Source organism: Pan paniscus, chromosome 5 (assembly GCF_029289425.2).
Source record: "Pan paniscus chromosome 5, NHGRI_mPanPan1-v2.0_pri, whole genome shotgun sequence".
Lineage (NCBI taxonomy): Eukaryota > Metazoa > Chordata > Mammalia > Primates > Hominidae > Pan > Pan paniscus.
The window spans coordinates 158,450,856-158,467,263 of NC_073254.2; the positions used below are offsets into that span (position 1 = coordinate 158,450,856).

Sequence of the window (16,408 nt, forward strand, 5' to 3'; positions counted from 1 at the left end):
ATGTTGAAGAAACAAACAAAATTAAACTCAAGTAACCTATACCTAGTATGTAACAAAGTCAGGATTGGAATTTAGATGTGACTCAAAATACTTCACATGACACCTGGACTTCTGTTAGAAAACAGGAAGATGGCTGGGTGTGGAGGCTCACGCCTGTAATGCCAGCACTTTGGGAGGCCGAGGCAGGTGGACAACTTGAGCCCAGGAGTAAGACCAGACAGGGCAACAAGGCAAAACCCTATCTCTACAAATACAAAAGCTAGCTGGGCACGGTGTTGTGTGCCTGTAGTCCCAGCTACTCAGGGTGCTGAGGTGGGAGGATGGATTGGGCCAGGGAAGTCAAGGCTGCAGTGAGCCGTGATCACATTGCTGCACTCCAGCCTGGGCAACAGAGCAAGACCCTGTCTCAAAAAAAAAAAAAAAAAAAGAAAGAAAGAAAGAAAAAAGAAAGGCAAGCAAGCAGGAACAGGAAGCTTCTGAAGTTTAGGTCACATTTTGACCTAGGTAATGGTTATACAGGTGTTCACTCTATTTCTCAAGCCATACACGTTTTATGTACCTCTCTGTGTTATATGTCATATTTTTTTAAAAGTTACAGAAAAAAGATGAAGAATTCAATGTGGTTAGCACAAGGTGGGCAAAGCAGATGTCCATCTTGGGCCTGTCTGAGGTGGTGGGCAGATGCATCATGCCATGAGGGAGAGCTCTCAATCAATGTCCACAGGCCATTCCTACAAAGGCACCTCCTAGACAGTTCTGGGAAAGTGCCACAGGACCTTCAAGTGGAGAACCGATGGCGAAAGACAAGGGGTATCTGCGATATCTCAGGGACCCATGTGCTCTAGGCAGATAAATAAGACAGACAAGCACCCTCATCAAATTCAGAAGGAGGCCCACAATCTCTCCCAAGACAAACATACTTGTCTACACCAAAAGGGAGCTAGGAGGCTTCATGACAACTAAGGGTGGATGCAGTCACCCTCAAAGTCTGCTGTCGGTAACTGTAGAGAAATCTGGCTGGAACAACTTGGAAATCTAGTCCATAATTTTAGGAAAGGTAAATCATTCTCCTTTTTTTTTGAGACAGTCTCACTCTGTCACCAGGCTGGAGTGCAGTGGCGCAATCTCAGCCCACTGCAGCCTCTGCCTCCCAGGTTCAAGTGATTCTCCTGCCTCAGCCTCCTGAGTAGGCTGGGACTACAGGCATGCGCCACCACACCTGGCTAATTTTTGTATTTTTAGTAGAGACGGGGTTTCACCATGTTGGCTAGGATGGTATCTATCTCCTGACCTCGTGATCCGCCCACCTTGGCCTCCCAAAGTGCTGGGATTATAGGCGTGAGCCACCGCGCCTGGATGGTAAATCATTCTTTAATGTTAAACAGGTCGATGTGTGCACCATTGTTTTTAATCACTTGCTGTAAGTAGTTATTTTTTCACATTGTGTAATAAATTCTCAACTCCTATCCTTTCAGGTATAATAAATATAACCCTCTGACTTTGAATGACATAGGCCAGATTCGACGCTCCTCCTTGTGCTCACACTTTTTAAATTCTAGAGCCATGAAGCATGCTGACCTGCTAAAATGCATTTCTTCAGGAAAGAGCTGTGACTAGAGAACATTTCTGATGCCAACAACAGCTGCTCTGTGAACTAATTCAGGCAGGAATGTACACAGAGACAGTAACTAAAGTGCCTGTTAAACATACTGTGAGAAATTATGTTTATCTCTCTCTCAAGCTGGGCTTTTTGGGGATGGAGCCTTAAAAGTGACATGTCTTTATTTCAGCCTTTAATATGCTCATAGTTGTCAAATGAGGTCTACAGGTTACAAAAAAGCAACATCTGAGCCTCTCATTCAGCTTACTCCTATCTCTTGATTTCTTTTCCACTTAGTTGTAGCCCTTTCCATAAAGCTAAAAACTATGCAGATAAAAATTTAGCCAGATTTAGGTTACTTATCATCACAGCTATCTCCAATGAAGTTCATGAAGGATTCAAACAATGATGGATGTAAAAAGGGTGGACTTCTTCTGGAAACTCAGTAAGAAGCTGAGTGAATTCTTCACAGATAATGGGATCCATCTTCAAAAATTTATTTTTTGTTGCTAGCCAGATGTCTATTGAAGCAAATATTAAAATGCCATTTTTAAATCTGGGTAAATGTTGAGTATCTCTTATCCGAAATGCTTGGGACCAGAAATGTTTCCGATTTGGGTTTTTTTCTGATTTTGGAATATTTGCATTATAACTACTGAGTGAGAATCCCTAATCCCAAAACCCAAAATGCTCAAATGAGTACTTCCTTTGAGCATCATGTCAGTGCTCAAAAAGTGTTGGATTTTGGAGCATTTCAGATTTCTAATTTTCAGATTAGGGATGTTCAACCTGTACATGTTTGTATCTTCATTAGCAGTGAATCATTACCTAAATCTCCAGTAACAAATCAACAAACAAAACCAAGACATTTAATCTAAGCCTGTGACCATCAAATTTTATCAAAGTCTCCAGAGACTCTCCAGCTGTAAATACAAAAGATATCTGCTATATTCGGATCAGAGTAGAGCGAAATTATACATGGACAAGAGCCTGCTCCAAATGCCATTTTACACATCTTGAAAGACTATCTCCTCTCTCATGTGGGGATGGGAGCAGGAGGGAGTGGGGGAGTGAGGGGACCTCCCAGTGCTTTTCTTTGTTCTCTGACTGAGCCCTCTCTCCCTGTGTGCACAATGTACCTCATGCACACCTCCATCACACTACTGCCTGTTTACTACCGTAAGACAGTAAGCTTGCAGTAGCAAACCTCAAGACAAACTTTGCTACAAGCTGCTGCCAAGACAGCAGGCCTGGCTCTTTAAAATTGAGGACCCAGGAACTTTCATCCATTCATTTAAACACTCCTGGCATAGAACAGAACAGATGCTCAATATTGATTAATTTATGTCTATTATCTGCTTTTATGTACTAAGTCAAACTCAGTTTTTTCACAAAACATTTTCCAGTAATTCTGTGGCTTCTTCAGTTAATCTGTTAACTACTAAGGATTTATGCATTGTTTTAAAACGTGTATGTTTACATTTCATTATGCATTTATTGATACTCGCTGTGTCGTTTCCCTTCACACTTTATGGTTCCCAAGAGTAGACTAGCTCCCCATAAAAACTGACAGACTAATTCATACAATAAGCATTTAATGGCGATGAAAAAGCAATAGCCTGTTTAATATTAAAGAATGGTATTCTTTTCTTAAAATTATGGACACAGTAAGAATAGAAGAAGAAACAATTAGATTACTCACTTTGAATACCTAGCTACCTTTCTATATTTTTAAGTAGAGAATGCTGAGGTTGAATGAACTTAGACTGATAATTCATATAACATCAAATCTTAATAGTGCCACATATTTAGAGACTGATTTTTTTTAATCTTCACTGATAATGAGGTAATAAATATCTTGCACTCATGTTGTGTTTATTTCAGGTTGCTAAGATGATATAGGGGAAGAGGTACGTGAAGTTCTGTACATGTGGTTAAAAGTAAATAACTGAGAACAAAAGAACTCAGATAATCTTTCTCATTTCATCCTTCCCAACCACTGTTCATAAGTCTATAATTTACCTAAAATCTCTTACGAAGTTTTTAAATCCAGACTTTAAAGGTTGCGCTCTAGGAATTTTCCAAAGTTATTAATTTTATTAATAGTAAATCCCTTTGACGAACCATTTTAGAGCATTAAAGCAATTATGAAAGCATTTATCTTTTCAAAATAAAATTCAAGTTTAGGCAAAACCAGTGGGGATAGATGATACTTCATATAGATGTACTGCATAGTCAAAAAGAAAAGCAGAAATGCCTATAAACAGATGTTCAGTTTTTCAAGGGGAGAAAAGTCAAGTCCTGATCTGGAACTTGAAAATACATGAAATGGGAGTGAAGCACAGTTTCCTGGAGAGTGATCAAAAACAGTCGAGCCTGAATATTCAAACTCACACATACCTTCACGAAAGCGTTTTCTACAAGCCAGACCATGTAGTGCTCTGTTGCTTAGGAGCTGGGCAGAGAAATGCTAACGAGGCATTGCCTCAGGGATTTGTCCTGGGAACGGTGCCATTTGACATTCTTATTAGTAATTTGGTGGAGGAAGGTGAACTATAAGTAGAGAAGTTCCTGGTCACAATTTACTAAAGATAAATCACAAGGAAGTAAAGGGATCTAGAAGAAACTTTGGTTGGATTTAGGTACATTAAGGGACCAATATTATGACAGCAACAAAGCTCAAAGCACAACTCCAAGGCCATTTACAAACGAACCAAACGAATGCCATTCTTCTTATTTAGGACTGAAGTCACTAAAGACAGAGGTTACTCAGGCTAAATAAAAAGGGAAACCAACAATGCCCTCATTTCTGGATAGTCCAATAGCAAAGCTATGAGATACAAGATACTGGAAGATACATTAGATAATCTAAGCATTACAAAAGATTAAAGGAACAAAAAATAGAACCATGATCTGAAATGTCTGCACAGTTCTGTTCAGAACACCAAATCTATGGTGAACCTATGGATAGCTATTCTTTCTCTCTCCAAGCACAAGTTATCTGCCCTCTTTAATTCCCATACAGCAATTTTTAGTTTGTCTCCTCAGTATTTTCCACATTGTGTTTGAGAGCTAGGACCCTGCCTTTGTACTCTGCACTTCTGCCAGAATAACAGATTCCCAATAAATAAATCATTGTTAAAGGCAGTATAGTGTAGCAGTTAAGAATATGAGCTCCACAGCCTCAGACTGTCCAAGTTTAAATCCTGGTCCTACTGCTAATTAACTTGGAGATCTTGGGAAAGTTTCTAATCGTTGTGCTTCCAATTTTCCATCTGCAACAGTAACAGTAAGCAGTAGGATCACTGGGAAAATTAGATGAGATAATACATTCAGTGGGCTTAGAACAGTATCTGGCATTAGAGTTAAGTGTTTAATAAATGTTATCAGTCATCATAGTGGTGGTACATTAAAGAATGAATCACTTCATAAGTGACTGACATACAAGATAAAATTATTTTTCTAGACTTTCCTTGAATCAATGACAGAATTTCTCCCAAAGTCAAGTCTTCCACAATTAGATAAAATACAGGAGCCCCAGTTAAATTACATTTCAGATAAATAACAAATACTTCTTTGGTATACTAATGTCCCAAATACTGCATGGTAGGAGAAGTCTGGTAGGAGCAGCATCTGGTAGAATAAGAAGTTTGGTTTGTTGTACTAAGAAAAAATCTCTGAATTTTACAAGTCACTCCTTCCTCTTTGAAGAACTACTTTCCTTCTTTATCACCTTTAGGCTGCCCTCCTTGCCACACATTTACTTTTTAACATCAACAATAAATTGGGCCGGGTGCAGTGGCTCATGCCTGTATAGCATGTTGGGAGGCTGAGGTGGGTGGATCACATGAGGTCAGGAGTTTCAGACTAGCCTGGGCAAAGTGGTGAAACCCCATCTCTACTAAAAATACAAAAATTAGCCAGGTGTGGTGATGCACTCCTGTAATCCCAGCTACTCAGAAGGCTGAGGCAGGAGAATGGCTCAAACCTGGGAGGTGGAGGTTGCAGTGAGCCGAGATCACGCCACTGCACTCCAGCCTGGGTGACAGAGTGAGACTCCATCTCATTAAGAAAAACAAACCACAATAAATTGAAGTAAAAATGAGAATTTTAAACTAGATATAGGAATACACTCTTCCTATATTTTCTACTTGACCAAGTATACCTTGCTCATCTGCTGGCAGAACCTAGGCTCAGAGGAGCCCAGTTGGGTGATACCCCAGTTCTGATAAATCAAACCATTTAGCATGTCTTCAAAGTCTATATATAGGTCCTTTTTCCAGCCAGCTTGAACTAAACAGAACAAACAAGTGTGTTCAAAAAAACAAATTGGTTTTGAATACTTACAATGGTTTTAAAAAGACAGTGGCAAAACTGCCCACGTCAGCAGTGGTTTATTTGGATCAAATTAACACTGGCGGTTTAAACATGCTAAAGTGTTTCTAAGAAGGTGTGGGCTCCTGGAAACAGATTTGCATATCTGCCAATAGGCAAGTTTCTGCAGAGACCAGAACATCTTAGGCATGTGTATTATCCCATTTTCACACTGCTGAAAAAGATATACCCAAGACTGGGAAATTTATAAAGAAAAAGAGGTTTAATGGACTCACAGTTCCACATGGCTGGGGAGGCCGCACAATCATGGCGGAAGGTGAAAGGCACGTCTTATATGGCGGCAGACAAGAGAGAATTGACAGCCAAGCAAAAGGGGTGTCCCCTTATAAAACCATCAGATTTCATGAGAGTTATTCACTACCATGAGAACAGTATGGGGGAAATTGGCCCCATGATTCAATTATCTCCCACTGGGTCCCTCCTACAACACAGGAGAATGATGGGAGCTACAATTCAAGATGAGATTTGGGTGGGGACACAGCCAAACCATATCAGCATGTATTAGGTTGTATTTATGATATCGTATGAAGACGTAGCATACTATACATTCAATAAAAGTAGAGCTGGTTTTATAAATAGATATCAAATTTATGCTCTCAGCAGCCAGTAACCCAAGAAAATAAGCTCACAGAGGATGCCATCTTACCCCTCAGTACTGATTTGAGGTTGAGCTTGGCTTGGCGGTGCAGGTCCTCAACGCAGGGGGGTCTTGTGGTGGGAAGGAACACATTCTCCTGCTGGTGCCACGGGGCAGTGTAGTGGACTGTCCATCGGCTTTCCTCATCTAGGTTGGAAACAGCTATAGAAAAAAAGATAGAATACATTCAGGTGTCAACTTCATTGGCTACGAGTTCATTACATCATGATGTGTTTCCATGTCTAACACCTCCACGGGTAAGGGCCAGCAAGGGAGCAATGGAGCAAATCCTAAATTAGTTTTAATGTTAGATTCCAGGGGTCTTGCCCACAGTGTTTTACTTATAAAGGAAAAGCTGAAAGTGTCCACCCTCCAAACAATGTTTTCATAGAATCATTTGCTCAGTTAACTGCTTCCCAGCATTTTAGGTCCTCCCTTTACTCCAATGTTTGAAAACATCTGACAGAATTGATAGAGACCTCCAATTCCTACTTAACCCCCCTCGCACACACACAACAAATAGCAGTTACTCAACTGTATAATGCCATCGCAACAGTAAATGCTAGACTGTCCTGATAGAAATGAATTTCCTACCAGGAGGTTTATAACAAATATTCTCCCTCTACAGCATTATTTAAAGAGCATCACTGTTATAAACTCAATTACATTTTTTAAAAATTAAGCGTAAACATTCAATTTACATGTAAATGACATAGCTAATACATGTGGAGACCCATTTGTGTTACAAAATTCTCTCTGCATTTCTTGCTTTCATGAAACCCTTTTATATTAAACATTTTTTAAATTACAATGCAATTGACTCTTCCCAACACAATCCAATTCAACTAAATTTTCCCAGCACAGAAGAGACCAAGACATTAGAGGACAAAATAACAGGTAAAATCCTGAGACTAAGATAAATCTCTACAATAATTTTTCTTTAAATCCTCGGAGGCTTGAGACCTCTCTAGTTCATTTTTCCTGACAACACAAGCTAAGTTGGGGCATCAGTGGAGCCCAAAATGAGGCCGACAGCACCAAAACAAATTCATCAACAATGTTTTAATACTTTCTATATACCTGCCATGTAACCCAGAAAGGTATTGGAGAAAGTCCTTGTGCTGAGGCATTTGCTTGAGGTAGCAAGTCTAACCCCTGTAAAGCCAGCAGATACATGAATTGTGAGTGAGGAGCAAGTCTTCCTGACTCTGATCTATGCTATAGAGTTCACACTGGGTGTATCCATGTCCCCAACATAACATGTACCTGGAAACTAGACCATAAAATGAACTCTCAAAGTAACGTGAGAACACACGCATAAACTATTAAATCCATTTGAGCATATCTAAAATTCACTAAACATACTCTATAGCACAGTTATTAGGGCTACTCTAAAGATCAAATGAACCAATATACATAAAGTACTTAGCTCAAGAAATAACTCAGGTAAAACATGGTTGTGGCAGGAACAGTAAAAATTATTCTAACGAGGCCCCAAACTTCGAACTGTCACTGTCTCTTGTAAACCTGGGCCACACGCTAGCGCTCATCTCACATACCATCTTTTCTGCAGCTACTAAATTTTACAATCTTATGAATCTGAACAGGATAACTCATTTTCAAAAGGACCCCACCTTCTCCGTAAGTTGCTAAATGAGAAAATAAACATTGAGAACTAGATATCAAGTTAAAAACAGAAATGTCCATTGTGCTTTCTGCTTAGTATTTGACAAAAGCAGTATGTGAATCTGGCACCTAGTATTTCATGTAAACTCTTGTTGAGCAAATGTTTTGCATGGTGCATACAACTATCAATCTTAATACACAAAATCCACAAAGACCTGACTTAACTCTCATTTGTGTTTCAGAAGAATCTAGCATTGGGCCAAACTCACCATATGTCCCCCCAAAGTGTAGCCAGAGTTCATCACAGTGTTTTGTGCTGATGTCCGTTTATTTTAAAGACTGAGTAACCATACTTCAGAGTTAGAAACTATTGAAAATGGAAACTTTTCCTATTCGACAATTTCAAATCAAATCCAAGTAATGGCATTCGTGTCTGCACCATCAATCGCACCATCGGCCCCACTGCACAGCTACCAACTGGCTCCTATGAAAAAGTCTCTTCCCCTGGTGTTCCTCACTCTCGCCAGGGCCACTTTTAATCTGTTCATCCAAAGGCAGCCTTTAGCAAGGAGCTGCAGAAAATCAGCCCACCGTGCTGCTCTTTGTAGCTTTCTCCAAAGCTCCTCTTACCAATGCCCCTACCCATGTTCATTTATCCAGTATAAGTCACTGGTCCAAACACTAAACTAAACTAAAATAAAATAAACCACCGACTATGTAAAAACAAAGCCAAGTAGTTATAAAAATTATTATTTTCAAGAGAATGAAGAAGCACCTACATTAAAGAAATGTAAGTCAATGGTAAGTACACAATAAAGCCACACCACAAAAGTTCTGTACCTTACAACAATCACTGATCAGTCTAGACAGTTTGTGCTCGAGCTCTTAAACACACAACAAAGAGTGCCAGGGAGTTTCAGGGGATTATCTCCACCAGAAATATGTGATACATTACACAGAGGCTCCCTTACCTCAGCTGCATATTTAGCCAAAGAATAAAAAAATCATATACTTGATATCAAGGGAAACATAAATTAAGTACAAGAATTTCCCCCCTCTTCAAAGGACTTCTTTTGAAAAGCACAAAAGAAGTGAATTCACTTAAAACCCCAATCATAAATAAATAAGACATGCTAAGATCACATAATACTGTCCTAGAGTTACAAAAGTCTGAGGTATTTAAACAACCTGGTATACAGTAGAGTTTAACTCATGCCTATTACGCTGTTTCACACTCTAATTTCTTCACACAAAAGAACGAAGGACCTAAAACACACACATGGACACACACACACACAGACACACAGGGACATATACACATATGGAAACATATGCACACAATAGGTAGTAGAGAGAAAAGGAACTACTTACTTTTCTTCTTAAAAAGTTTAATTAAAGACTTAATCTTTGCATTAATGAAGACCACCATTTCCAGGGCACCTACATAGAGCTTAGAAATGTAAATCACATTAAAAGCTCAGCCCAGTAGGCAGGTGGCAAGCTTCGTCCTTCTGCTACAGATTCTAACTTTTTCTTCCCCCGGTCTCATATCCTTAGACATCTGCCCAGGCTGATGTAACTGAGGTTGAGCTTATTGTCAGGCAGTTACAAACCATTAACAGTCCTTGAACCTGAAAAACTCCTACTGAAACCTAATCTTTAAGGCTGAGAGCAGCCAGTGACATCGTGCGCTGAAAGAAAGAGAAAGCCAATCACGGTTCTTATTTGCATGACAGCCACATCAGGCTTTCTGCCTCAGTGCCCATTCATTCAGTTTTCTCTCCAACAGATCAGAAGTTCCTCCTCTCTGAGCCCACAAAAATAGCGCAGACTTTCCTCTACGGAAGTCAAGATGAAACAAATGTGTTCCCCATTTCATTAGGCCCCTATGAACACCCAGATCTTTTACAGGAGCTGCCAAGTCTGAGAGCAATTCCAGTTAATTCAGGGTATAAGGGATTTGAACTGATTTAGGGGGTAAAAAAACCAAACTATTGTTTCCCAACCACGCCCCAGGCTCTGCCTCCGATACCAAAGGAACTTGTACAAGCAGTAAAACTTTAGAATAGAATCTCCAAGGAGCTGCAAATGATGACTTGGTTGCATTTTTGTGCAAATTAGGATGCTCTGTCTTCTCACCCTTCTTTGCCAGTGATTGAGAATCAGCATTGTGTGTTCCAAAGCATGATCTTATTTGCATCTAGCTGCCACAACAATCAAGAAAAAAAAAATCCACCAAAAAAAATACAACTTCCCCACTCCAAATGATAAATTAGATAAAGTACCCTAATCATTTTAATCTTTATTTTATATGTAATTGTCACTTAGGCTCCTGGTTTTCAGAATTCCATAATCGCCCTTCCCTCAATGTTGTCTCAAACAAACATTATCTGAGTTACTCTTTAACTTGAATCTACCATCCAGAGCGCTGGTTCTTTTGCCCATTGGCAATTAACCACAGAGAACTAGGGAAGCACAAGCAGAGACAGAGAAATCAGAAACAGAGTATAAGAAGGCACTGAAAAAACATATTCCAGGGGTAAAGGGATAGGAAAAAAGAGGAGACTATAGATCCGGAAATACTATGACAAGGGAAAAAGGAAAAGAATCTTCCTCACATCACAGCCCAGTTCCACTTCATGGCCAAACACTTTTGAAACAATTTAGACAACCTCTTATTTCATAGCTTTGGGCCAGACTTATAACTCAATGGAAAAATGTAATAATCCACTAATTCAAAACATTTAGTTTATAACAAAGGCTCTTAGTCAAAGAATAAAATTTATATAAGGGGCTCTGTCTAGGGAAAGCTTTGAAATGATTCCTTCTCAGGTCTTTTTATGCCCTTTATTTTTTCAACAACAACAAAACAAAAGAACACATAGAAATGTTACCATCTTATCATACATATTATCACAGATTTCCAATTTGTGTTATTTCATTCTATATATAGCTTTATTTTAAAGTAATTAAATTGCCAGATGGCAAATGAGAAACGACTGAGCCTGTAAGTCAGATTATGTGGCTGCCTTAAATTAGCGGGCAAAGTTCCCCTTTGGAAAACAAATTTATCTGCAAGAGTGACCTCGCTCTGCTCATTGCATTAGACACAAGGAGAGTTGTGGGCAAAAACACTCATATGCACAATCCACAAGTGTTTGAGGTTAAGTGTCACCATGCAAAGGTCCAGTGAAAACAGAAATTGTTCTTTCAAGAAACCCTGATTATGCTCAATCTTCCATAGCATGTAGCTTTCCATGTGCTCAACAATGGCATCTGAATATAGATTCGTCCATCAGAAAGATAAATACCAGGCACCGATGCTAACTGCTACTCTTTCATTTAGTTGGGATGCATCATTGGACAAAATAGGTGAGATCCCTGCCCTCATGGAGCTTAAATTATTTGACACTAAACTACAATTTTATGGTATATTAGAAGGAGTTGAGTGCAATAGACAAAATAAAAAAGTTGAGCAACATAAAAGGGGGTTTGAGGGTGGCCAGGCTGCAGGATCGTAGGAGTCAGGGTGGTCCTCGTGAAAAGGTGAGATTTGAGCAAAACCTTGAAGGAGGCAATGGCAAGAAAACAAAACTGTGTAACGAATCTCACTGGCTCTCATTTTAAAGAGAGAGAGAGATTCCTCAGGCTGTGAGACACATTTCCATCCCCCAGGACCAGAGAAGTGCTCTTTCCTCTCAGAAAATGAACTGTAGGAAGAATCTTGCATGGAGTAATTTCCTTTCTCACTCAATATTAAGTGTGATATAAAGTGGCCACAGTTGTTCCTCTGTATCCATTCCAGGATGCCCCTTGGATACAAAAATCCTTGGATGCTCCAGTCCCTGATATAAAATACTGCAGTATTTGCATGCAACCTATGCACATCTTCCATTATACTTTAAATCTTCTCTACATTACTTATAGTACCTAATACAATGTAAATGCTATGTAAGTAGTTGTTATGCTGTATTGGTTTAAAAATATGTATTTTTTTATTGCTGCATTACTTTTATTGTGGTTTTTTCCCCAAATATTTTTGCTCCATGGTTGCTTGAATCCACGGAAGTGCAACCCGCGGATATGGAAAGCCAACTGTACTTGGTTACACACGAGTAAGTGATAAACCTGGGGGAGAAGGCAGGCTTCCATCCCAGCATCCTAGGATGTCTCATCCTCTGTGCATTATTCCACACTGCCACGTAACACCATAAAATCCAGATCTTCAGGAAATAAACCAAATAAACTATCACATTTCTTGCGTTCTATATTAAGTTGTATTTCAAAAGCGCTTATTAATTAGAAAGTTTCCCCAATCAATTGCCAGCTCTTAGTTTACATCCTTGATATAAGCATGAGCACAGGGAAATGTTTTCATCATATAATTTGCATGCCTCAATGCTGTGGTTGATGGAAGAGCCGTATTCTTCCGGAAGTGTATTTTTTAATTGTTCAGTTTATACGTGCAACAGAAAAGATACATATCCATGGTATTTCTGATGCCAACTTCAGCCATATATGACAGTGGCGAAAAAAAAAAAAGTTTTTGTAAAGATAGGGTACTATGTTGCCCGGCTGTTCTCAAACTCCTGGCCTCCAGCAATCCTCCCACCTCAGCCTCCCAAAGTGTTTGGATTACAAGCAAGGCCCATTGCACAGGGCAAAAAAAGAAAAAGAAATGTTCTAATGAACTAGACATGAAAAACTTGACACTAATGCATAATAGCGAAAAGCAGTCCCCCTCTGGAACCATCCTACCCAGGTTACCAGCCACTGACTAGAGGAGTGACCCCTCCATGCCTTGGTTTGCTCATCTGTAAAACGGGATAACAACAGTGTTTATATCACCAGGTCATGATGAGAACTAAGAGTTATTATTGATAAACTCCTTAGAACAGTACCTGGTATGTAAACTATGTAAGTGTATGTTAAATCAATGAATAAAATCTCAAGAGATAGCTTAGCAGCCTTCTGCTTAATAAAGGGCCACGCTTTCATGCAAGGGAATCAGTGTAGCAGACCCCACAGCTGTCTTCCTACTTGTCTCTGACTTAAACTGCCAACACCTTGAGTAATTGCTCTATACCCCCTGCTTCCAATTTATATCCACATACTATCTTTTCTATTGTCTAAGATTTTATTTCAATTTTTAAAAAATTCTCAGTGGTCATAGGTGAATTTCTGACTCCTACTAATGGTGTTTTTCTTTCTCCTCACCTTCCTAATGATCTTCTTAATCATATACTTCCAACCACCCAGCTCTTGATCCTCTTCACTGACACTGCAACACACCAGTTCCTCTCCTGCATATGATGGCTCCTTCTCCAAATTCCAACAAAGTCTAAACAAGCTTCAAAGATCTAGTCCTTAAGCCTTTGTCCTACGCTATTTACTTATTTCCCCTTGAAACTTGAATGGTTTTGTTAGTATAGAGCAGAAGTCAGCAAATTATGACCCTTTGGCCAAATCCAGCCATTAAATGATTTTTTTAAAGTAAAAGAAGAAGAATATTTCATAACGTGAAAAGTACATGAAATTCAAATGTCAATGTCCAATAATAAAGTTGTAATGGAACACCACCACACCCATTTGTTCAAATATTTGTTGAAATATTGTCTAAGGCTGCTCTTGGGTTGTAACAGCAGGGTTGACCGGCTACGACTAAGACTATATGGTCCTCAAAACTGAAAATATTTACTACCTGGACCTTTAAGAGAAAAAGACGGCTGGCCCATGGCTTAAGCTACTGCCTTTAAACATCCAGCTCAACCTTCATTTCTATTATCTTCCATTTCTCTGCCCTCAGTTCCATTTGCTAACCTCTACTCAGATTTCACATTATCTCAAGTTCAACATATCTAATTTGAGACAATCTGCTTTCCCCCCCAAACTGTTTCTCAGGAACTATTTTTACATCTATTAGGACTATCATCTTTTTTTTTTCCTCCATGAACCAGACAGGTAAATTTAATCCCCAGTTAAAAAAGAAAAAACTGAGGCTGGATGTAATGGCTCACACCTGTAATCCCAGAGCTTTGGGAGGCTGAGGCAGGAGGACTGCTTGAGGCCAGGTGTTCAATACCAACCTAGGCAAGCCAGAGAGACCCTATCCCCCCAAAAATACAAAAAAATATTAGCCCAGTGTGTGGTTCATGCCTGTAGTCCTAGCTACTCAGGAAGCTGAGGCAGGAAGATTGCTTAAGCCCAGAAGTTTGAGGTTGCAGTGAGCTATGATCATACCACTGCACTCCAGCCTGGGTGACAGAATGAGACCTTGTCTCTTAAAAGAAAGAGAGAGAGAGAGAAAGAGAGAGAGAACGTATTCGCTGCCTTGTGTTAGGTGTCCAGGTTAAAAATTAATCACACATGATCATTGACCTTTGGAAGTTCACAGTCTAGTGGAAAAGACACACCCACACAGATAAAAATGATGATATAAAGATTAAGTCTAGCGAGAGAGAGATGATGGTGAAGTTCCTAAGTAAAATGATAACACACATCCACCTCATTTAAAGGACCACCTGCTATTAGAGTACAGAGAAGAGACTCTTGGGTAAAGCCCAGACCTGGGATGTGGGGAGACATGCTGAAACTTCGGTGAAAGCTCATGGGACAGCCCTGTGGGGAAAGGTGGTGGGGAAGATGGAGAGAGGCAGGGCAGGCCCGCAGAGTCTTGCTTGCCACCGTGGGTGAATGGTAGGTGGTGGGCAAGAGGGTCCCTGATGGAGGATCAGAGGGGAACCTGTAGGGCCAGTGCTGCATTTTAACTAGAACTCTGGTGTCAAATGACAAGTAGGTTTGAATAGGATTGACCAGAGGCGGGGAGAGAAAATGGTGCCACAATCCACACAAAAGGTGAAGAGGTCAGAATTCATTCTCAGCTCAGAATAACTTTCTTTCTCTAGAACAACTTGGTTTTATCAGCCTATGTTTCACCACCTGTAAAATGTTTCAGGAACCAAATAAACCTAAAGTATAAAGTTCAAAAAATTAAACCTTGGCCACTTAAATAAATGACTCTGTTACGACCCATGCTTTTATCTTTAGTACGATCTTAAAGTACACCCTCATTATTTTTATGAAGGCCAAAGATTATATGTCTAAACCTAAAAGCTTCTTAAGAGCAGAGCTGTCTACAGCTTCTAGAACTCATAGACATAGCCTTGCCCATCCCCGCCCCCATCCCTATTTACACAAACCCACAGGCCCTCCTCAGTGTATCAAATGCAGTTGAGGTACTGAAAGTCTTTATTTGGAATCCAAAAACTTTTTCACAAGTACTGTTAAACAATATTGACTAAAAAGGGTCATTTTCAAATATTGTACACAGGAGTTTATGCAGAAATGAGCCATGTTTATATCATACGTACGCATTTCGAATTAGATAAAATTTGAATCTTTGAGCAATTGAAAATGAAACAGGGGCTGGGCATGGTGACTCATGCCTGTAATCTCAGCACTTTGGGAGGCCAAGATAGGCAGATCACAAGGTCAGGAGATCGAGACCATCCTGGCTAAAATGGTGAAACCCCGTCTCTGCTAAAAATACAAAAAATTAGCCAGGTGCGGTGGCACGTGCCTGTAGTCCCAGCTACTTGGGAGGCTGAGGCAGGAGAATCACTTGAACCTGGGAGGTGGAGGTTGCAGTGAGCTGAGATTGTGCCACTGCATCAGCCTGGGCGACAGAGCTAGACTCCATTTCAAAAAAAAAAAAAAAGAATATGAAATATACAATCATTAAAGATCATTATTTCCTTCCAACCTGAAGAGGAGAAAGGGGAAATAAAAGTCAGACATAATAGAGTTCTGCTCAGGGCTGTGTATTAAATGACCGTCTGAAATGCTTCCCAAAGGAATTTAGCTCTTCAAATAGAAAATTTTTCAGGGCAACCTTATCTATAAATGGTGCTTTTACTGATTGTTAATTCATTTTAGGGTGTTTTTAAAAATCAAGTTTAACATCTAGCATAGAAGACTGTATATGACTAAGGTAATTTAGATGTCATCTTTATGCATGGTTAAAATACTTCAAATACGGTTTTTAAATCTATAGACACACCCATTCATTCTTATGCTTTTCAGACTCATTGAAACATTGGAAAACATCACAGCAGAAAGCACAACCCATGCCTTCTGGGCCAATAAAATAA

At 39.7% G+C, this 16,408-nt stretch overlaps 1 protein-coding gene across 5 annotated transcripts in view; it reads right to left on the minus strand.

Moving 5' to 3' along the window:
* NHSL1 (NHS like 1) overlaps nucleotides 1–16,408 on the minus strand; it is a 274,952-nt gene that overhangs the window by 66,298 nt on the left and 192,246 nt on the right. For all 5 annotated transcript variants that reach the window (XM_057302599.2, XM_063605470.1, XM_008953046.4 and 2 more), the window contains exon 2: nucleotides 6,642–6,794. In XM_057302599.2, the coding sequence (XP_057158582.2) occupies nucleotides 6,642–6,794 (153 nt within the window). The remainder of the gene's footprint in view (nucleotides 1–6,641; nucleotides 6,795–16,408) is intronic.